Source organism: Apodemus sylvaticus, chromosome 9 (genome assembly GCF_947179515.1).
Source record: "Apodemus sylvaticus chromosome 9, mApoSyl1.1, whole genome shotgun sequence".
Lineage (NCBI taxonomy): Eukaryota > Metazoa > Chordata > Mammalia > Rodentia > Muridae > Apodemus > Apodemus sylvaticus.
In genome coordinates, this window is record NC_067480.1 from 105,980,334 (window position 1) to 106,002,268 (window position 21,935).

The 21,935-nt window shown below is 49.2% G+C and overlaps 1 protein-coding gene across 2 annotated transcripts in view; it reads left to right on the top strand.

Annotated features, from left to right (window-relative positions):
* Nucleotides 1–21,935, top strand: part of Fer1l5 (fer-1 like family member 5) — a 51,674-nt gene that overhangs the window by 3,921 nt on the left and 25,818 nt on the right. For both annotated transcript variants that reach the window (XM_052192943.1, XM_052192942.1), the window contains 18 exons: nt 977–1,029; nt 1,775–1,866; nt 2,454–2,562; nt 4,118–4,172; nt 4,635–4,744; nt 5,330–5,458; nt 6,395–6,457; nt 7,487–7,537; nt 10,008–10,038; nt 11,247–11,362; nt 11,589–11,709; nt 12,304–12,356; nt 13,298–13,366; nt 14,676–14,719; nt 14,811–14,893; nt 15,235–15,329; nt 16,514–16,642; nt 17,901–18,078. In XM_052192943.1, coding sequence (XP_052048903.1) covers nt 977–1,029; nt 1,775–1,866; nt 2,454–2,562; nt 4,118–4,172; nt 4,635–4,744; nt 5,330–5,458; nt 6,395–6,457; nt 7,487–7,537; nt 10,008–10,038; nt 11,247–11,362; nt 11,589–11,709; nt 12,304–12,356; nt 13,298–13,366; nt 14,676–14,719; nt 14,811–14,893; nt 15,235–15,329; nt 16,514–16,642; nt 17,901–18,078 — 1,581 coding nt within the window. The remainder of the gene's footprint in view (nt 1–976; nt 1,030–1,774; nt 1,867–2,453; nt 2,563–4,117; nt 4,173–4,634; nt 4,745–5,329; nt 5,459–6,394; nt 6,458–7,486; nt 7,538–10,007; nt 10,039–11,246; nt 11,363–11,588; nt 11,710–12,303; nt 12,357–13,297; nt 13,367–14,675; nt 14,720–14,810; nt 14,894–15,234; nt 15,330–16,513; nt 16,643–17,900; nt 18,079–21,935) is intronic.

The following is a 21,935-nucleotide window of genomic DNA, read 5'->3' on the forward strand; positions in this document are numbered from 1 at the left end:
CCACTCTTTTTTTGTTTTGTTTTGGTTTGGTTTGGTTTTTTTTTTGTTTTTGTTTTTGTTTTTGAGACAGGGTTTCTCTGTGTAGCCTTGGCTGTCCTGGAACTCACTCGGTAGACCAGGCTGGCCTCAAACTCAGAAACCTGCCTGCCTCTGCCTCCCAGAGTGCTGGGATTACAGGCGTGCACCACCACGCCCAGCTCCTTCCCCACTCTTATACAACATTCCCCGAGCTCCTTCTAGTGTTTCGCGGTAGGTCTCCGCGTCTGTCTCTATCAGCTTCTGGATGAAGCCTCTCAGACGACGTTGTGCAAGGTCCTGTCTCCAATCCTAGCAGAGTATCATTAATAGTGTCAGGGATTGGCTCTCTCCCATGGCACGGGCCTCAAGATGGACCAGACATTGGTTGGCCATCCCCTCAATCTCTTCTCTGCCTTTCTCCTTGCACTTCTTGTAGGAAGGACGCATTTTTGGGGTCAAAGGTTTTGTGGCAGATATGCTGCTTGGGCTTCATGTGGGTCCCCTGACAATCGAAGTGGGGGCTCTCTCTGACTCAGTTGCCTGCCTTTGGATCCCCTTCCCCTAACTGAGCTGCTTTGTCTGGCCTCATTTGGGGTAGGATACAACTTGATGTGCCAGGGCAGGTGGTACCCAAGGGAGGCTTCCCTTCTCTGAGGAGAAAGGGAGGGGGTAATGGGGCAAGAGGTTTATGAAAGTGGGACTGGGAGGAGGGGGCTGCAACCAAGATGTAAAGTAAATGAATGAATGAATGAATGAATGAATAAAAAAAAAGAAAATAGGGTTATCTATCACACAGGGTGATAAATTTGAAATCCCTGTAAAAGTAACCATAGATGCTACGTCACAGCTGCCAACTGACTTGACTTCTGGGCTACTCCCCTCTTTTGACCCCATCACCCAAACCCAGACACCAAAATACTTCTCCCCAACTCACACCAGCCCCTGGGTGTCTTTGCAGATATGAAGAAAAGAACTCGTGTGGAGAAAGGGAACCACCCTATATGGAATGAGGTAGACACAACCACGGCCATCCTGGAAGACAGAGGAACACGTGCAAGAGAAAAGGGGCGGGGCCAAGCACTAAGCAGTGCCAGAGGTCTAGGGAGCTCCAGGGAGGCTCACCTGAGTGTCTTAGGACTGAGGCAACTTAGCCTAGGTTAGCCTCTAATCTGAAAGGGCTGCGAAAGTCCACAGCTGTTCTGGATTTCCCCCCTCTCTCCTGCCTCTGAGGACACACCACAGCATGGTCCATCCACTAATCCATCGACACCATTCTGATAGATCCCAGAAGCCCAAAGCAGAGGCAGGCTCCTTGTGCGGTATCCTCTCTCCTCTTGGTCACTCACATTGCCTCACCCAACGGCCACTCAACTCCTAACATGCCCAGGAAGCTTCAGCATAGGAGCACGCGTGGGATAGCCCGCACGTGGGAGAGCCCACACGTAGAACAAGGTAGCCAGTGCAGTGTCCTTTGGAAAGTAGACACGACAGAAACTCCTGAAGTCCAGCCCAGCCTAGACTTGCCCTCACTTCCTAGAAGGGTGGATGAGAAGGAAGAGGTAAGACGTTGCCCAGCATGCTGCCCCATGCTGCTTCTGCGACTAAGGTAGGAAGATCACTGAGTTCCAGGCTAACCTGGCCTACCTAATGAGTTCCAAGGCCAGCCAGGGTACATAAAACGGCCCCGTCTCAAAGCACGCGATTTCAAAATAAAAAAGAGCAACGGAAAATACTGGTTTCTTTCTGCTCCTCACAGACCCTAATCTGGCACCTCTGGAATCAGCCACTGGAAAACGACTCCTTCCTGAAAGTCATCCTTCAGGATTCAGGTTCTAAGAAGAAACAAAGGTAAGGCGGAAAGAGGCAGGAGGGGCCCAGCTCACTGACCAAAGCAGCAGTGGAGCAGCAGCTCACCCATTTCTAACCCCCACCTAACTCAGATGAAGGGCCAACACCCCTGCCGCACAACCAAGGCAAACTGGAGGGTGGTATTAAAGGAGAACCAAGAGATGGCGATACCCTAGAATGCACCCTTGGGTACCAGCAACAGCTCTGTCTTGAATGTCGGCCTAATCCTGACCTCCGGTCGAAGCCCAATTCTCGTATCCAACCCAGACTAACATCTCCTTAGGAGTGAATCCATGGCACACCGTGGGTCTTTCCCAGCACATAGAAGCTGACTGTGCTTCTACAAGCACATCCACCTTGGCTGAGGTGCCTACCATCCTTGATCCAATGATGTAGTTTTCTCTGGATTTCCCAGCTTCTCATAGAGTATGGAGAGCCCCTACCCCCACAGATCTCTGGTGGATGCTCTGCTCACCTGGATTCTTCAGGCTGTGGGGGGGAAATCGTCCCCAGGACACAGCCTGGGACACAGGAGGAGCCCTCTACCCTGCCTGGGAATCTCACAGCTACCCCATTGCCTCCCGCAGGTTCATTGGCCTGGCCACTGTACTGCTCAAGAAGCTGGCACAAAGACCAAACGATGTCTTGTTAGTGAGGAACCTGACCCTGCTCAACCATTCCATGAAGCCCACTGACGTGAGTCAGACACCAGGCAACCCAGGCAGGGGGAGCGTGAGCTGCTGGTGTAGCGGGACTTCCCACTCCAGGAGCACCCAAGTATTCCACCACAACGGAGTCCTTTGCACCCCGGGAAGGCCCGTCACTGCTGTCATTGGCTGTCCCCTTCACACCATCCATCTCCCATCCACTCTCCCATCACCTCAGGAGTCAGTCCCTGTGCTAGACACTGGGATTCCAGACTGAATGCTGGCAGGCAGGCAGGAATGGGAAAGCTTTGTGGGAGAGAAAAGGGAAGGCTTCTGTGTGCCCTGATTGAAGGCTGCTGCTTTGGAGAACCAAAGGCAGGCTCACCCACCACCCATGCGATTGGTTTGAAATTCATATTTGGCTTTTCCTGGTGGGACCTAGGAAATGGAAGCCCAGTGACCTGAGTTCAACCCCAGGCCCCACATTACGGTGGGACTCCCCTCCCTAGATCAGGAGACATTAAAACTGCCGTGGGTGGACACCCTAGTTAGCACCATGGTTCAGGACTGGTCCTGAGTCACGTTTCCCTCCTCTCAGGGGCCTCTTGGGTCTTCTACCATTGATTGATTATAATTCAGTTATCTTCCAATACTGACTCCCACAAGCTAGCCTCTGACCTCCACACTTGCACCTTGACACAAACATGACCCCCTCACCTTACACAACATAAATAAGTAGAATTAAGTCATCTGACATCTTGCTGTTTATCAACTCCTGGCCATTAGGGGCCCGGCAGTCACTGTTTGGCTCCTTGGCTTGTTATTAGAGATGGCGGACTGACTTCCTGGAGTCTGGCCTAGGGCAGGCAGCCTCCTGGGCTGCTTTCTGTAGATAACAGATTGGGCACAGTGAGAATCCTGTTATATGTGGTGTAGTTACGACCCATGTATATATCCAGGCTCTCAGAAGGACATGAGTTTGTCCATCCATCCAGAGAGGAAGATTCCCCTGCAGAAGGGAGTGGAGTGAAGGCAGGTTCAGAAAGGGCAGGCTGTCTGAGCTGTTGGTATAAGGTGGAGGTGTAGACAAAACAGGGGCCAGAGGTAAAGGGGCTTGGGGTCTGTGCTGCTAAGATTTGTTTCTAATCATTTAAACAGGTAGTGGCTATTCAATGGGCAACCCTGAAGAACAGTCTGGAGATGGGAGGGTGGGTGAGGGGTTTTTGAAGAAGGATGTCAGTTAGGAGGTACTGATAGGAGTTTGCCTAGATCAGGAGATGTTAAAATTGCTATGAGTGGACATCTTAGGGCACCATGGTTCAGGACTGGTCCTGAGTCACGTTTCCTCCTTCTCAGCAGCCTCTTGGGTCTTCTGCCATTGGTATTATTATAATTATCTTTCATTGTAACGCATTGCTATCTCTTCACCAGTCTGTGGCTGCAAACACACGCACACACATGCATATACACATGCACACAGACTCAGTATATAGCCCTGTCCCATGAAGGAGTGGTCATGAACCCAGCCAGACTAGAAAAGCTGTTGCTATAATTTATTAAGGATTTTAAGATCTGACTTCCAAGTCCCTACCTTTGCTTTGCAGTGTACTGTCACCCTACAGGTGGCCCAAATATATGACCAGGATACTGAGATGGCAGGTATGTCTTTTCCTAGGGCATTACCAAGCATATCTGAATGGGTTCTTTGGGATCTTTTTTTTTTTTTTTTTTTTTTTTTTTTGAGGCAGGGTTACTCTGTGTAGCCCTGGCTGTCCTGGAACTCACTCTGTAGACCAGGCTGGCCTCGAACTCAGAAATCCACCTGCCTCTGCCTCCCAAGTGCTGGGATTACAGGTGTGCGCCACCACACCTGGCTAAGGCTTCTCTTAATAGGGCCAGAAAGACAGAAGAGCGGCCATTTCCAAGAACTCCCGTGTATGAAGGGCAGGGTCCAAGGATCCTTTACGGTTGAGAATGAGGGGCCCAGGAGCTTGTTCAGGGAAAGACGTGCTCTATCAGGGGCAGGTTTTTAGTCAGGAGTAGGTCATGGAGAACAGAATGATGGAACGGGGGAAAGGCTTAAAAGCCTTCTAAACTGTCTACCCTGGACTTTTTCCTTAGGCAACGAGGAGCTCCTGGACTCAACTGTAAATGAGGTGACCCAGGAGAAACTAATGGTCTCTGGCTTCCCCGAGCACAGGGCTCTGGCTTCCAAGCCCCAACACTTTCAGGTGAGAGACGAGAAAGGAGGCCTGGAGAGATGGCTCAGAGATTAAGAGCACTGGCTGCTCTTCCAGAGGTCCTGAGTTCAATTCCCAGCAACTACATGGTGGCTCACAACCATTTGTAATGGGATCTGATGCCCTTTTCTGGTGTGCATGAAGACAGCCACAGTGTGTACTCACATAAATAAAATAAATCAAAGGGAGAGAGGGAGAGAGGGAGAGAGGGAGAGAGGGAGAGAGGGAGAGAGGGAGAGAGGGAGAGAGGGAGAGAGGGAGAGAGGGAGAGAGGGAGAGAGGGAGAGAGGGAGAGAGGGAGAGAGGGAGAGAGGGAGAGAGGGAGAGAGGGAGAGAGGGAGAGAGGGAGAGAGAGACTAGAAAGTCCATGTGGCCACAGGGGTTTGGGTCTTTACGGTAGCTGATCAGAGCCGTGATAACCCAAGCCTGTTCTTACTGTTCAGCTCCTTCCAGCCTTCTCCATAGGATCTCTCTATCTCTAGTACCTGCAGTGTTGTTTCCTTGAGAGAAGAGTCCCCCTTGAAGGAGGGAAGCCCACGCTCCCATGATCATGTCTCTTGGGTGTCCCCTCTGTAGGTTCGGGTGAAGGTGTTTGAAGCCCGACAGCTCCTGGGTAACAACATCAAACCTGTAGTGAAGATAAACATCGCAGGCCAGCAGCATCTCACTCGGATCCAGATGGGAAACAACCCTTTCTTCAATGAGGTAGGCTGAACAAACCACACAGGGCAGGGGAGCCAGCCAGGAGCTGGGCACTCCCCAGAAGCAGCTGGCAAGCTTGGCTGTCTTACTAAGTGGGCTGTCTGTAAGCCACAGCATTTACTGAGCACCTACTACAGGCCAAGTATTATGCTCAGGGTCAGAGAAATAGGATGGGTTAATTCCAAGAATTCTGCTAGTGGTCTGATGGCAACACAGCATGTGAACCCACAAACAGGGGCACAGAAAGTACTAGGCAAATGTTTGTGAGATTAGTTGGTGACTAGATGAATGAAAATGGAAGCCACATGAGCCAGGTGCTAGGACAGTGGGGAGGGCTTAGGAAAGACTATGATAACTATAAAGAAAGAATTTACCAGAAGATAGAGAGGACAGAGAGATAATTCAAAGACTTGGAAGCCAGAAGCAGATTTGATTTTTTTTATGCCAAACTGTAGCTGAAGGGTGTGTCTGGGAGTGTGCATTGCAGATTAGGGTCCCACCACAGATAGCACCTGACCACCGTGGAGAACTCAATTCCACGAGGGACCAGGTTTCAGAGATTCTAGCTGACGCAGAGAAGGTTGGAGCTAACTGGCAAGGCAATCCAGAAGGAGCCCAAGGCTCAGATAGCCACCCTGGAGTGGTGAGCGAGGCTCAGTTAGCCACCCTGGAGCAGTGAACTGATTTTGAATGGCTATGCTCTCTAGAGAGAGGCCTTGGGCGGAACAACACCCCCCCCCCCCAGAGTCTAGGAATTCTCTGGTTCTGGGGAATCTGCCAGGTGGTCATAATCAGAGTCTCAGAGTCACTGAAGTGGCCGTGTAGTGAGGGAGAGGGGAGAGGCTGGCAGTAGAGGAAGTGCATTATCCCAAAGCCTCAAGTGTACCAGCTCCTTGGATAAAGCAGCGGAAGAAACTGTCTCCATTCTCTCTGCTCCAGATCTTCTTCCAGAATTTCCACGAGGTTCCTGCAAAGTTCTTTGAGGAGAACATCTTAATCGAGGTACGGGGTCAAACTGGTCTCCAGCTTAGCGGAATCATTTTCTTGTCCTTCTGCAGTATCAGAAAACACTGAGTTGGAGTCACTTGTCTGGCTGTCTCCACAGCAGCATCTCCAGCACTTTCGCTCCCCTTTGTGGTCCAGACTCCTCATCCATTTGCTCATCCAATCAACCAGTATTATAGAGAATGCCAACTGGCAGGCCCCATGCTACACGCTTGGGTGAAAGGGAAGCCAAATTCTCTATACCCCATTCCCCAACAAGAGGGAGCCACCAGACAGTGGTGACGTTCCTCCAGTGCCTTCTCGATGTGTGTAGCCCTGGCTGTCCTAGAACTCACTCAATAGACCAGGCTGGCCTCGAACTCAGAAATCTGCCTGCCTCTGCCTCCCAAGTGCTGGGATTAAAGGTGTGCACCACTACTTCCTGGCAAGGTTAGTTTTGTTTGTTTGTTTGTTTTTAAATTAAACAGAAGGGGTGAAATGTTACAAGATATTTCCTATCCAATGACACTGAGTCAACGAGAGGCCAGTGATTGGACAGGAAACAGGCAGAACTAAGGGTTGGGAAGTAGAAAGACATTCCCCCCCCACCCCCAAAGAGTTAGACTGCCGCAGCGCCATAGACCTGAGAGTAACAGAGCAGCAGGCCGGCTGGCCGGCAAGAACTGTGCTGAGTGGGCTGGTTCTTTATCCTGCAGCTATGGTGGGCCCAGGAACGTGTTGGGTCATTTTTTAAATAATACCCACTACAAGGTTCTTCTGAGAACTCACTAAGAACATGCAAGTGCTGGCCATTAGGAAGATCTCAATGTGGTGGGTGAGGTGGCCTACTCCTGGGACCCCAGAGCTCCAGAGGCAGGGTAGGAGTGTCAGAAGTCCAAGTCATTATTTTCTACACAGTGAGTTTGAGGCCAGCCTCAGCTACATGACACCCCTGCCCCCCCCAGGTGTATCCTTGCTATTGCTTCTACAGAGGCTAAGGGTAATTGGCATTGTGAATGATAAGATCTTTCTGGAAACTCCCTACAGGTGGTGGACTCTTCAGCATCAAGATCTAAAGCAGAGATTGGGAGATTCCAAGTAAGCCCTGATGAAGGAGGAGACTGGGGAAACTTCTGGGCTCCAGGATCCCATCCAGGGAAAAGGACTTGGCATGCCACACAGATCCATGAGTGGATCTCAGCTGTAGGGTGCTAATAGCAATAGCAACTGTCATAACAACTGTGTGTGTGTGTGTGTGTGTGTGTGTGTGTGTGTGTGTGTGTGTGTGTGTGTGTGTGAAATACGTCAGGTTCAGATAAGGATGGTTACACACTCACGTACTGTAGACACTGGACAAGTCTCAGTGTCCATTCATGGGCCCAAGAAGGTCACCCTAAGTGCTGAAGAACTCCAGAAAGAGATTGATGCCTTTGAGGACAGAGTGGGGCAAAGATATTCTGTGACATAGGCCAAACTGGCCAAGAACTCACTGTGTAGTTCAGGCTGGCCTCAAACTCATGGCCATCCTCCTGCCTCAGCTTCCTAATTGTTGCAATGACAGACATGAGCCACCATGCCCAACTTAGTATTTGTATTTAATTTTAATGCTTTTATTTTTAAAGATGAAAGTTTTTATTTTCATTTTGTGTATGAGTATGTATATGTGTATTTGTGTGTGTGTGTGTGTGCACATGTGCATGCACATGCATGCATGTGCCACAGTATAAAAGTCATGGTGCATGTGTGAGGTAAGAGAATAATTTTTTGGAGGTTGGTTTGTTTTGTCATTAGGTCAGGGGGTGAAATTCAGGATTCTGACTCACAGCAAGACTCTACCGTGCTGAGCCATCTTGCCAATCCAGGGCTTCTGTTTTTACAGCTAGATGGTGTGTATCCATGACCAAAAATCACAAGTTTCTGATTTGATGAAGTCTAGACTGGGGATGTAACTCAGAACTGAAGGACTTGCACGGTGTCCTGATTTAGTCTCCCACACTAGGGAAAGGGCAGGGGGGAAAGCCATTTTAGTAAAGTCAAGGTATCTGGGGTTTTGTGGGTTGTACATTGTGTGTGCATGTGTATGTGTATCTGTGTTATCTATATGTGTTAGTGTGTATGTGGCTTGTATGTATGTATGTCTGTGTTCATGTGTATGTATGTGTAAGTGTCTCTATGTGTATCTGTGTGTGTATCTGTGTGTGTTGGTTGTATGTGGGGTGTGTGTGTGTGTGTGTGTGTGTGTGTGTATATAAGAAGCGTTTGCTTAGGCAGGCGGTGGTGGTGCACGCCTGTAATCCCAGCACTCTGGGAGGAAGAGGCAGGTGGATTTCTGAGTTCGAGGCCAGCCTGGTTTACAGAGTGAGTTCCAGGACAGCCAGGGCTACACAAAGAGACCCTGTCTCAAAAAACCAAAAAAAAAAAAAAAAAAAAAAAAAAAAAAAAAAACCAAAAAAAGCTTTTGCTTCTCTAACACAAGCCAGTGAGCGAGTTTGAAGGCAGGCCTATTATGCAGTCTTGTGTCGATCTGTTGGACCTGGGCACTGGCCTGTCCACCCCGCTGCTTCTCCTGTAGCATGCCCTCCCAGGAGGAAAAAGGAAAGCCACCTATAGAGTCTCTGCCAGAGACCCCTGGATCATCCTCATCCCTACCCAGGGAGAGGGAAGAATTAAGTGTATATTCTAGATATTTCCATCACAGCCTTCCTCACTAACTAGCTGTTAAGTCTTTGGGACATTTTTCAAACTCAGTAGCCTCCTCTATATTGGGGACAGTGGTCCTTCCATTTTTTTCCTACAGAGTTCAGACTAAATCAGCACTCAAGCACTGCTCTAGTGTGGAGACTGGGTTAGGTAAAATTGCAAATCTTGGTTTTGGCTTGTGCTACACAACTTTCCCTTGCTAGACCAGATGCCGGTACTATTCAGTGTAGAATGAGAAAGGGCTCATGCTGGCTCCCAGTTGTAGATGTTAGTCCTGTAGTGGCACATATATTAAAAAGAGTTCAGCTGCGCAAAAGGAAGACACAAAAAATCTCCTCCAAAATGGTGCCGACCAGAGACCCATAACCCTCCCACCTGACCCCAGCTTCTGAAGGCTCCACCATCCCCCAGGGCCAGGTTGGGGACCACACCTTTACTGCATAGTGCTTTGGGGGGGACATTTAAGATCCAAGCTTACTGGGCATGGTAGCCAATGCCTTTCATCCCAGCACAGGGAGGTGGGTCTCTCGTGAGTTCAAAGCCAGCCTGGTCTAGGTTGTACATTCCATGACAGTCAGAGCTATGCAATGAACACCTGTCTGAAAACAAAAACAGGAACAAAAAACAAGCTAGAAAGCTGGGCAGTGGTGGCGTACACCTTTAATACCAGCACTTGGGAGACAGAGGCAGGCAGATTTCTGAGTTTGAGGCCAGCCTAGTCTACTGAGTGAGGACACCCAGGGCTACACAGAGAAACCCTGTCTGGGGGGGAGGGGGAGGGGAGGGGAACAAAAGAAAACAAAACAAAAACAAAACAAAAAAAAAACCAAGCTAGAAATAATCTTCATTTTCCTCTTCTCTTTTCCAGACAGACATTGGGTTCATCTACCACTCCCCAGGTAGGTGACAGATAAGGAAACATTCAAGCCTTCTGGGGAAAAGTAGGCCAAGAGTTAAAATGCCTCAGAATCCCAAGAAAATGGGGAAAAGATATCACAAAATAGTCGTTTACTTGAAAATATTTACTTACTTGATAGTATATTTTATCATGACTTGTACTGATAGCATCTTTCTCTGAAAAGTCCAACACTTTGTGGGAGGGGGAAGTCAAATGCTCAGTTCATATTGGAGTCTAATACAAACTATAGTTCTAATTTGTAAAGCCAGTAACAGCTTTGTCGTCTTTCTTGAAGCTGGATCTTACTATGTAGCCAAGGCTAGCCTGGAACTCATGAACCAGACTCCAAGTCCTGGGATCATGGCCCATACCGTGCTTTTTTTAAGCATATTTTTTAAAGATTTTATTTATTTTATGTATATGAGTACACTTTAGCTGTCTTCAGACACTCCAAAAGAGGGCATCGGATCCCATTACAGATGGTTGTGAGCCACCATGTGGTTGCTGGGAATTGAACACAGGACCTCTGGACGAACATCCAGTGCTCTTAACTGCTGAGCCATCTCTCCAGCCCCCTAAGCACATTATTTTAATAGATAGATAAAGATATAAGCTAATTAAATGTGTTCTTTGACATTTTTATACACACACACAACTTGCTGAGTATTTTCTCACCCCACCCTCTTATCTCTCTTCCACTCTTTTCTACCCCATCCCTCACTAGAGTCTTAGCTAGGGTTTCTGTTGCTTCAATGAAACACCATGACCAAAAAAGCAAGTTGAGGAGGAAAGGGTTTATTTGGCATACACTTCCACACTGCTGTTAATTACTCAGGGAAGTCAGGACTGGAACTCAAACAGGACAGGAACCTGGAGGCAGGAGCTGATGCAGAGACCGTGGAGGGGTGCTGCTTACTGGCTTGCTCACCCTGCTTATAGAACCCAGGCACACCGCCCAGGGATGCCACCACTCACAATAGACTGGGGTCCTTCCCCACTAATCACTAACAGGAAATGCCTTATAGCAGTAGAGGGGACTTTTGTTCTTTGTCATTGGATGAGAACCTGAGCATGTGGGACATTACCTGCCCTGTGGGACATTACCTGCCCTGTTTCCCCCAGAAACAAAGGCTGTTTAAGGAGAGAGGGGTGGGGAGAGACAGACAGACAGACAGACTGGAGGGTCTTACCTTGCCTCTGCATCCCCAGGTCACACACTCCTAAGGAAATGGTTAGGCCTCTGCCAGAGAAATAAGACCACCAGTGGAGTCAGAGGCTACTTGAAAGTCACCATCTGTGCCCTCGGTGTGGGGGATCAAGCACCGGTGAGGCTGCCAATCCCTGGTGATAGTTCTTACATGGCTGCCTCCCTGGGAACCTCTGAGCCTTCCAAGTGACCACTGGCCTACACCACCTTCATTCAGTGTGCCTTAAAGGGTTGTCCGGTCTCCCTACAGCACATGGAAAGTCGGGAAAGTCAGAAGTGGGGGAACTCGGCCGCTCTCTCCCTGCCTCTGAGCCTGACCCTGTCCACTTCTCTGGCATCTGCAGGTCGATCAAAAGCTGCCCTATGAGCGTGACACCCAGGTCCAGATCTTCAAGTCAACAGAAGTTCCAGTCAGCCTGGCTTACCTACAGTTCTTCATCTACTGTGCAGAGGACCTCCATTTCAGTTAGAGCCTGTGGGAAGGGAGAAGGGAACCCCACAGTTCCCTGTGACAGGCACCTCAGATCCATACCAGATTTCCTCTTTTTATTTTTTTAATATTAACTTAAAATTTGGAATGGGGGATGATGGGCTATACTGAAATTCACAGTTGTTTTCTTTTCTTTTCTCAGTTTTTTTGAGACAGGGTTTCTCTTTGTAGCCTGGTTGTCCTGAAACTTGCTTTGTAGACCAGTCTGGCTTTTAATTCAGAAATCTGCTTGCCTCTGCCTCCCAAGTTTTGGGATTAAAGGTGTGCCTGGCTTATAATTCCCAAGATACATTTTTAAGACTCCAAGCCATTGACATTGGTCTTAGTGTCTAGATGCAGACTTGGTCTTTTCTAAGACATCCTGTGTACACACACACACACACACAGAGAGAGAGAGAGAAAGAGAGAGATGTACATACCCTGGAGCCATTGTGTAAGATGGAAACCAAGCTAAAGTGGGGTGGAGTGATGGCAGATTAAAAGTTGTTCAGTTCCCCTATTTCCTTTTCCCGACCTCTCCATAAAAATAGATGCATCTGTCTCAGAGTCCTTTTAACCTCCTGTCCTAGGCAACCACCAGTCAGCCACTCCTGCGTTGGAGGTGGAACTAATTGGGGACAAGGTAGGTACAGAAAGGGTCTGAGACCTAGAGAAAGTGGCACCTAGGAAAAGCAATGCATAGGAAGAGAGAGGGGGAAGAGCAGAACCCTAGTCTGAGGCCAGCCTGGTCTAAATATAATGAGTTCTAGGCTAGCCAGGGCTACATAGTGATACTCCATCTCAATAAAATACAATACAAATAGAATGTATGCTAGGCATATGATATGTAGTATATGCCTGTAACCCCAGCACTTTGGAGGGAGAGACAGGAGGACTAGGAGTTGGGGGCTAGCCTTGACTATTTAAGACATGCCTCTATTTTAAAAGGGAGAGGGAGGGGCTGCTACTGCCACCAGCCATGTTTTCTTGGCCATTATTTTTCCCTGTTGGAACAGAGTTGGCAGTCCTTTCTGGGAGGTGGGGAGATCACTGCCAATGCCAGGCCAAAGCCTGGTACATAATTGAGTTCTAGGCCAGTCAGGGCTACTTAGCGAAATCCTGCCTCAAAATAAAACAAGGTTAGGGCTGGCTTGGAAGTCAAGCGTCCTGGCTGCTCTTAGAGGACTTAGAGACCATCTGTAACTCCAGTTCCAGAGGTGCACTAATACCCCCTTATGACCTACTCTGACACCAGGCATCATGGGAGGCATGTGCAGGCAAAACACCCATAAGTAAGGAAAAGAATACTCCCCCCCCCCCCAAAAAAAACACAAAAGAAAAAATTATGCATGTGTGAAACTGAGAGTTTTCGGTCCCCAACACTGCTTTTAAAAGGTATGGATAATCAAGGGAATGGGGCCGGGGCTCTTGAGAAATTATTGTCCAAGGATAACTTTAGACCAAGGGTTAGGAATCAGTCAAGCATCTAGGCAGGAAGTGGACTGGCCAGGGAGGTGGGGAGGGAAGGCCAGAAGCAGGAGGGAGGGACAGGCCAGCACTGACCAAGCCTCGGGCTCTTCTCAGCTCAGGACGAATCCACAGAGCCCGTCGGACAACCCAATATGGAACCAGATCCTCACCTTCCAGATTCAGGTACGGCTGCTCCGTCACGCCTGCCCTCCTGGTCGTTGCATTCGGAAGGGAGCGTCTGGTGTGAGCATTGGTGTGGATGGAGGCTAGGGTGAGCTGAGCATAGTCACAGAGGCTCTGCCTGGCAGGAAACATGAGGAAGCCCAGGGTGTGCTGCTCAGTCCAGTAGAGAACAGGTAAGGAAGGGCCTTACGACCGAGTTCTAGAGATCAGGTGTGTCTTTTCGCCCACACGGGTTCAAGAGATGGCTTAATGGTCAAGGACACCACAAGGAGACCTACAGAGCCAAGCAGCCTGGTCCCACGGGGCTCACAGAGACCCAACCACCATCCAAAGAGCATGCGTATGCGTGGACTACACCTAGGCCCCATACACGTGTAGCAGATGCACAGCTTGGTCTTCATGTGGGTCCCCAACAATTGGGGGTGGGGGCTATCTCTGACTCACTCTGCTGCCTGCCTTTGGATCCCTTTCCCCTAGCTAGGCTGCCTTGTCTGGTCTCTGTGGGAGAGGATGCACTTAGTCCTGATGAGACTTGATGTGCCGGGGTGGGGTGGTATCTGGGGGAGAGGGGAGAGGGAAAAGAGAGGTGGGAGGGAGGGAGACCACTATTAGGATATAAAGTGAATAAGTAAATTACTGAAAAAAAATAAAAGAGCACATGCTGTTCTTACGGAGGACCTGGGTTCAGTTCCCCAGACAGCCACGGCATCATACGAGTGTATGTGGTGATGGTGGGGGGGATGCATGTGCCAAGGGTGCACACGTGGAGGTCAGAGAACAGCTTGAGGGAGCTGTCTGTTCCACGAGGTTGAGATCAGGTCATTGGGCTTGCACACCAATCCCTTTTACCCACTCAGCCATCTTACCAGCCCCAGCCCTGAAATTTCAACAAACTGGGGTCCACGTTAATATCAAGAATACAAGACAGGGCCTGGAGAGATGGCTCTGTCGTTAAGAACTCTTGTGCCTGTTGCAGAGGACCCAAGTTCAGCTTCAAATACCTACGTGGAGGCTCGCAACAGCCTGTAGCTTCAGTTCCAGGGCATCCAGTGCCCTCTTCGGACATACATATGGTGTACTTACACAGACACAGGCAAACGGTTGGATACACAAAATAACCCTTATAAACCACATGACTACAACGCGATGCTACATTATTCCGGGCCCTGCCAGCAGCCCCTGTATGTGGGAAGCCCAGGAGCCGAGAGCACAGGGATAGATTGGCTTGTCTGTGATTGAGGCAAGGTCTCCTGAGGACCACGCCCCCACTAGTGTACCTTCACCCCACCCCCACCGGCTTCCCCTGCAGCTGCCCTGCCTCTCCAGCTACATCAAATTCAGGGTGATGGACTGGTGAGTAAATGGGCTGGAGGCAGACCCGTGCTCCGGGGAGGAGGAGGCCGCAGAGGTGGGCCGGGGCCTCAGCCCGCACTGTGCCTCCCAGCTCCAAATACAATTGCCGCGAAGAGATTGGGTCTGCCAGCTTGTGCCTCAGCCAGATCTCGTCCACCGGCGAGGAGATCCAAGGCAAGCAAACCCTGGGACCCCTCCCTTCCTGAGACCCCTCCCTCTCTGGGGCCCTACCTTCCTGAGACCCCTCCCTTCCCGGGACCTCTCCCTTCTTTAAACTTGTTCCTTCCCGGAACCCCTCTCTTTCTGAGACCCCACCCTTTCTGGGGCCCCTTCCTTCCTGGGACCCCTCCCTTCCTGGGACCCCACCCTTTCTGGGGCCCCTTCCTTCCTGGGACCCCTCCCTTCCTGGGACCCCTCCCTTCCTGGGGCCCCTTCCTTCCTGGGACCCCTCCCTTCCTGGGGCCCCTCCTTACGCACCTTTCCCACCTGAGCACCTGAGTGTGCTCTCCTTCCAGGGATGTACTCTGGCTTCCTGCCCTGCTTTGGCCCCAGCTTCCTGACTCTCCGTGGGGGTAAAAAGCCCCCTTTCAGGACCACAGAGGAAGGCACTGTAAGTGTTTCCTGTCAGCTTGCAGGGTGTGGGGCAGAAGAGGTAAGGCTGACTGATGAAGCACCAGAGGGTTAGAACTGTCCAGGGAGGACTCGGCCTGGCCTCTGCCTGCCTCACAAGACCGTGGGTGTGGGGATATAAATATATATATGTGAATACAAGAGTCCTAAGCCAAGGTACCAGAAAAGGACAAACGGGATGCCTTAGCTGGTCACTGAGGGACACTGAAGATGAAACTTTTGGTAGGTTTCCCACAGGTAGGAAAAGCACACCAGGTTTAAAAAACAAAGCAAAACTAACAAACAAACAAAACCAAATACAGGGTTGTTCAAGATTGCCGATTAGTGCTAGAAACCCAACTCAAATTGGCGTCATCAAGAAGGGAACAAGAAAAAAAAAAAAAAAAGAAGGGAACAAGACCATGCAGGAGGCTGATTCAGGAGGATCACCAGGCCGAAGCCACTGGACTCCATAGCAGTGTCTTATCTCTAAAGGGGCAGGGCCAGGGGAGGCTGGCAAGATGACCACCCAGTAAAGACACTTCTTGCCTCCACCCTGGTCTTTGTCCCAGAACCCACATGGTGGAAGGAGAGAGCTATCTCTGAGCAGCTGTCCTCTGATGCCCACTCTCACCCATGGCAGGCCCACTCCCTCAACACCTAAATAAAATAATAAGATAAGCAGAAGAGAAAGTGTGGGGGTGCCTAATAAGGCAGGAAGGGAGCTTGTGAGAGGAGCCCTGAGTCGTCACAAGCCTTGTCTCATCCTCCATGTCACCCCATGGCTCCTCAGCCTTTGTCTCCTGTCACAGTCAGCTCTTGCTGGGAATTTGTCCACAAGGCCAGGCGATCCCCCAGCTGGCCTTTTCTGGGGCTTCTGTGTCCTTCTTGAACCAATTACTTTCAACACAGATGTAGACACTGACTGGCCAGGTTGGGAACCCTCACTCTGGTGATTACCATCCCCCTCCAAGCTCCGAACATTTGTATAGTTCAGGTTCCTCCAGGTCAGCCAGCAGAATGAACTCATCAACAGGAGGGGCACTCTTCTGCACTGAGGCATCCTGGGATTCCATGGGGGGAGCCGTCCCCAGGCAGATTGTCCCTGGATACTCTTGCCTTTGCTGTGTGGGCTCCAGGGAGATCTCTTTACTCTTTTTGTGATCATTCTCTCTGTCGCTCCAGTGCATCCTTGATGCTGTCAAGGATGGTTTAGCTTACCGTGGCCGAATCTTTGTGGAGATAGTCACCAAGATCAAGTCTCAGCAAGACTCAGTAATAAAAGACCTGTCTCAGGAAGTGACCCAGGTGGAGGTAATCACGGGGGACATGTAAGCCAGGAAAAGAAGGATTTCTCTGCATCCCCCAGATATCTGCTGTGTGTGTGTGTGTGTGTCTGTGTGTGTGTGTGTGTGTGTGTGTGTGTGTGTGTGTGTGTGTAGAGAGAGACAGAGAGCTGGGCGGTGGCGGCGCACGCCTTTAATCCCAGCACTTGGGAGGCAGAGGCAGGCGGATTTCTGAGTTCAAGGTCAGCCTGGTTTACAGAGTGAGTTCCAGGACAACCAGGGCTACACAGAGAAACCCTGTCTCGAAAAAACAACAGAGAGAGAGGAGGAGGGAGACAGGAGAACTGAGACACAGAGCTACAGAGACAGGTGGAGACAGAAAGAGAGGTGGAAGAAGAGAATAGAGATAGGGAAAAACAGATGGACAGACAGACAGACAGAGGGAGAGAGAAGAGACTGAAGACCCTGGTGGCTGTGGTAGCTCATGTCTGTAATCCTGTCACTCAGAAGGCTGAAGAAGAGGGCCACCATAAACTCAATGCCAGCCTGGACTACACAATGAAACTGTCTGAAGGAAAGGAAGGAAAGGAAGGAAGGAAGGAAGGAAGGAAGGAAGGAAGGAAGGAAGGAAGGAAGGAAAAAAAGGAAGGAAGAAGAAAGAAAGAAGAAAGAAAGAAAAAGAGAAAGGAAGGAAGAAAGAGGGAGAGAGAGAAAAGGAAGGGAAGAGAAGAAGGGAGAGAGTGGGAAAGGGGGAGGGAAGGGAAGGAGAGGCAAGAAACAGCAGATGTTAGCAATAGAAATGTGCAGCTGTTGTGGGCAGAGGACCTAGGGGACAGTTATGAGGCAGTAGTGGAAAGGGGCAGTCTTTTTGGATAGGGGAGAGTGACTTGAAAGCCACCAAAAACAGGCAGGGCCTGTGTGTGTTTGTGTGTGTGTGTGTGTATGTGTGTGTATGTATGTGTTTGTGTGTGTATGTGTGTGTGTGTGTGTTACTCTACTTCTCTCGACTCAGAGCCAAACCCAACCACAAAGGAGACCCTCCTGCCCAGCTTTAGAAAGGAAGAACGGGCCAGCTGGGTGGAGTGGAGCAGGTGAAGGAGATCCTGGGAACAGCCGCCCTTGATCAGCCAGTGCACAGCTTCAGGAATGGTCTAGTTCATCCCAAAGTGAAGCACAGAGCACGTTAGGAAAAAAACCAAACAGGGTACCCTGTGCCCGGCCTGTCAGGATGGCCTTACTCATCCTATAAATACTGAGGATACGTGTGTTTGTGGTTACTGTTTTAGATGCAGCAGTATCGCCAAAAGTATGGGCTGTGTGTTGTCTTCCTCTCCTGCACCATGATGCCCAAATTTAAGGACCTGATTCAATTCGAGGTCAGCATGGGCCACTATGGAAACAAGATGGATCCAAACTACAAGCCTCTCGTGTCCACCACACAGCACAGCCCGGTGATATATGACGGTAACTGTCAAATTCAAGCAGAAACTGAGGCAGCCCACATGTGTGTGAGGCTCTTCCAAAGGAATTGGCTCATAGAACATTCCTGAATATTCCCAATTGTTTTTAGGTAGGGTCTCTATGCAGTCCAGGCTGGCCTTGATCTCATGGTCCCCCTGCCTCAGGCTGCAAAGTGCTATATTGACAGGCATGAGCACCACATCTGGTCACTTGATGATGACAATGTTCAGGGTGGTGAAGTCATCCATTCAGATGGTGAAGACAGTGCATAGCTAGGGGGTGGGGACCTCAAGAATAGAAATCCAGCAGCCATCCAATTATCTACTGGTCATCTCTACTCTTCATCTATCACTCTGCTTAGCTTATTTCTGCGTGCTGTGTTCATGCCCATATATGAGCTTGTACGTGCATTCACGGAGGCCAAAGGAGGATGTTGAATGTCCTGTTCTGTCACTCCATCTCACTCTGTCTCTTACTGGACCTGTGCTGAGGCTGGTGGCCACCAATTCTCCTGTCCGCACCATGCACAGTACAGCTCCACATGGCCACAACCTGCTTTTCACACAGGCGATGTTATCAGAACTTGGGTCTTCATAGGTGTGAGGCAAGCTCTTATCCAGGGAGACATCCATGTATCCAGGCCCCCAATCCATGTATTAAGCCATTCAACTTTCAGCTATCTACTCTCCTAGACACTCCATCCATCTACCCATTCATCTACCCACCCACCCATCCATCCACCCATCCATTCACCCATCCACCCATCTATCCATCCATCCATCCACCCATCCATTCATGCATACATACACCCACTCATCCACCCATCCACCCACCCATCTACCCATCTATCCATCCATCCATCCACCCACCCACCCATCCACCTATCCACCCATCCATCCATCCACCCATCCATCCATCCATCCACCCATCCATCCATCCATCCACCCATCCATCCATCCATCCACCCACCCACCCATCCACCCACCCACCTATCCATCCATCCACCCACCCATCCTTTGTGAACTAATCGGGCACCTTATCTGTCCACTACAGTCCCTGGGCCAACAGCATCAGCACATTAAGAAGGCAGATTTTAACCCCACTCCAGACCTATAAATATCCAAAGAATCTACTAATAGAGCCTAGCACACTGTTGGGGCCCACAGGTGATTTGGGTTCATGTTAAGACTCAAACGTTCCTGACTAGTCTCCCCTCCCCTCTGTCAGCTTCTCCATCTCAGCGCCTGCTTTCTGTGGGCCCCACTTCCCTACCTACACTTTTAAATAAAAGCTCCGTTGAGATGTAACTCCCATAACATATAATTTGCCCTTTAGAAGCACACAATCGCATGGATTTTAGGATTTTCACAGTTATGCAACCATTACCACAACCTGTTTAGAATGCTTTCCTCTCTCCCCAGAGAAACCCTAGGCCCATTAGCCTCCTCTTGCTCTCACCTCCATGGCTGTAGACAGCCACTAATCTACATTAAGTCTCCATACATTTTCCCAGTCAGACATATGGTCCTTTCTGACCAGCTGGTTTCTTCGTTTATCAAAGTTCTGCTGTTTTTATAGTGAGAAATCTGTATGCAAAAAGTATCTAAAGATGCATATAGTATAGCTTATAAAAGGGTAAAGTGACTTCTCACAAATTTATCACCGGCTCACATGCAGAAGGCTGCTAAGGCCTTAAAAGGTCAAGAATTAACCACCACCTGGTCTCTTAGGCTCATCATCCTTTGGCTTTCTTTTTTGCTTTGATCCTCTGTGTATGGAGCCCAGGAGCAGCAGGCCCTTCTTCTGTTGTATCTGACATATACAGATGACATACACATATGACTCTATCTGTACACGTACATCTGCCTTACGCCTTCTGCCCAACATGACTTGACTCTGGGTAGCTACATTTTATTTCCATTCCCGAATGTATCCCACTGTGTGATCAGACCACAAATTATATAGTGTATATAGATAAGCTGGCTGGTTTAATAACTTCTTTGTAAGCGTTCTCATACATGTCTTCTGGTCACAAGGACAGGGGTTCCTCTAAATTATATACCTAGGGGTGGGAGGGAGTCTCGGAGCAGAGGCGATTATGCCAAATTACACTCCCAACAGCATGGGATGAGAATTCGTTTTACTCTCTGTTCTCACCAGTACTTGATACTGCCAGGGATTTGATTTTGCCACGCTATTGGATGTGAAAAACCCATCTTACATGACCATAATGTACTTCTTCTCATCGTAAATGAAGACTGGGAATCTGTTTATATATGTCATCTTACCTTGTCCGTTGTCCATCTTTTCCTCCAGTATATAATCATTTGACTGTGTCTTTCTTATTGGATTATACATTAACTCTTTTGTCAGATCCAGGTATCATCATGTGATTATCACTCACTTTAAAACATAGATTAGCCACCCCCTTTCTGTTTTGTTGTTTGAGACAGGGCCCCTAGTAGCCCAGGCTGGCCCCAAACTCACAATGTAACTGAGAATAGCCTTGAATTTCTGGTCCTCCTTACTCTACTTTCTAACTAGTAGGTTCACATTCATGTGCCCTAAGACCCGCTTTATGAGGTGCTGATGGCCAAACTTCTTGACTGTTAAGTGGAGTTGGTTCACCCGGAGGAGCTAAACCCCTCACCCTGTACGTCTTTCCTTAGTGAAAGGACTGTTTACGCCTTTAGCTTATCACGTGTTTATTATGTTTACTTAGCGGTGTGCACGCATGTGAGTGTACATATGTGTAGCGAAGGTCGGAGGACTTTCAGCTTGCGGGAGTTGGTTCTGGATCCTGGGGTTCAGGTTGTCAGGTTTGCTGGAAAGCGCCTTTATGAAAATGTATCTTAGATCTCAGAGGTCCCTAGAGCTTTCCTTGTTGTCTTGGGCTTTTTTGGGGGGGAATAACCTTGAACTCAAGATCCTCCTGCCTAAGCCAAATGCCAAGATGGCCCACGACAGCATCGGAGAACAGGCGTGCCACAGTCTGCATACATGTGTGTAGACAGCAGAGAACAACTTTTGAGAGTTGCTTCTCCCCTTCACATTCCAGAGACTGAGCTCAAATCTGTAAGGCTTGGCGCAAAGGTCCTTACCCACCGGTCCTTCCCACCGGTCCTGACTCAGTTATTGTATGTTGTGTGAGGGAGGGGTTGAAATGTGTTGTCTCTAGATAGACAGCCAACTCAACACTATTTGCTAAGAAACATTTGATTTCTGCATTGAATTACTTTGGCACCTGACCTAAAGATCAATTAGCCGTGTACTGAAGTCTCTTTCTAAAATGTCTAGTCTATTCCCTCCCCCTTTTAAGGTTGTGGTTTTGTTTTTGGTTTTTAAACTGTGTGTCTGTGTCCGTGGGTTCAGGTGACTATGAAACCAGAAGAGGGGGCATCAGGTCCCCTGGAGCCGGAGCGTCCGGCTGCTGAGAGCCATCTGACATGGGGAGACGGAGTGGACTCAGGAAGAGAAGAAAGCTCACTTAACCCTGAGCCAGTTCCCCGGCTCTCACTCGCTGTCTGTTTTAGTTTTTATTTATTTGTTTGTTTTCAAAACAGGGTTTCTCTGTGTAGCCCTGGCTGGCCTCAAACTCACAGAGATCCTCCCAAGTGCTGGGATTAAAGGCATGCACTACCACCTCCTATCCCTCCTCTTTATCTTTTGAAATGCCAATTTTAAAAATTTAGGTCAAATCCAATCCCCCCCCCCCCCAAGAACTTGGCCTTACCTTAGATATGAAATTTCTTCTCCTATTTTTGTTGATGTTGGGAGGGTTTGTGTATTTAGTTCTATGAGTCACTTCGAATCAACCTACACACACGTTTTGTTGTGTTCTCAGCACCATCCTTCCCCTG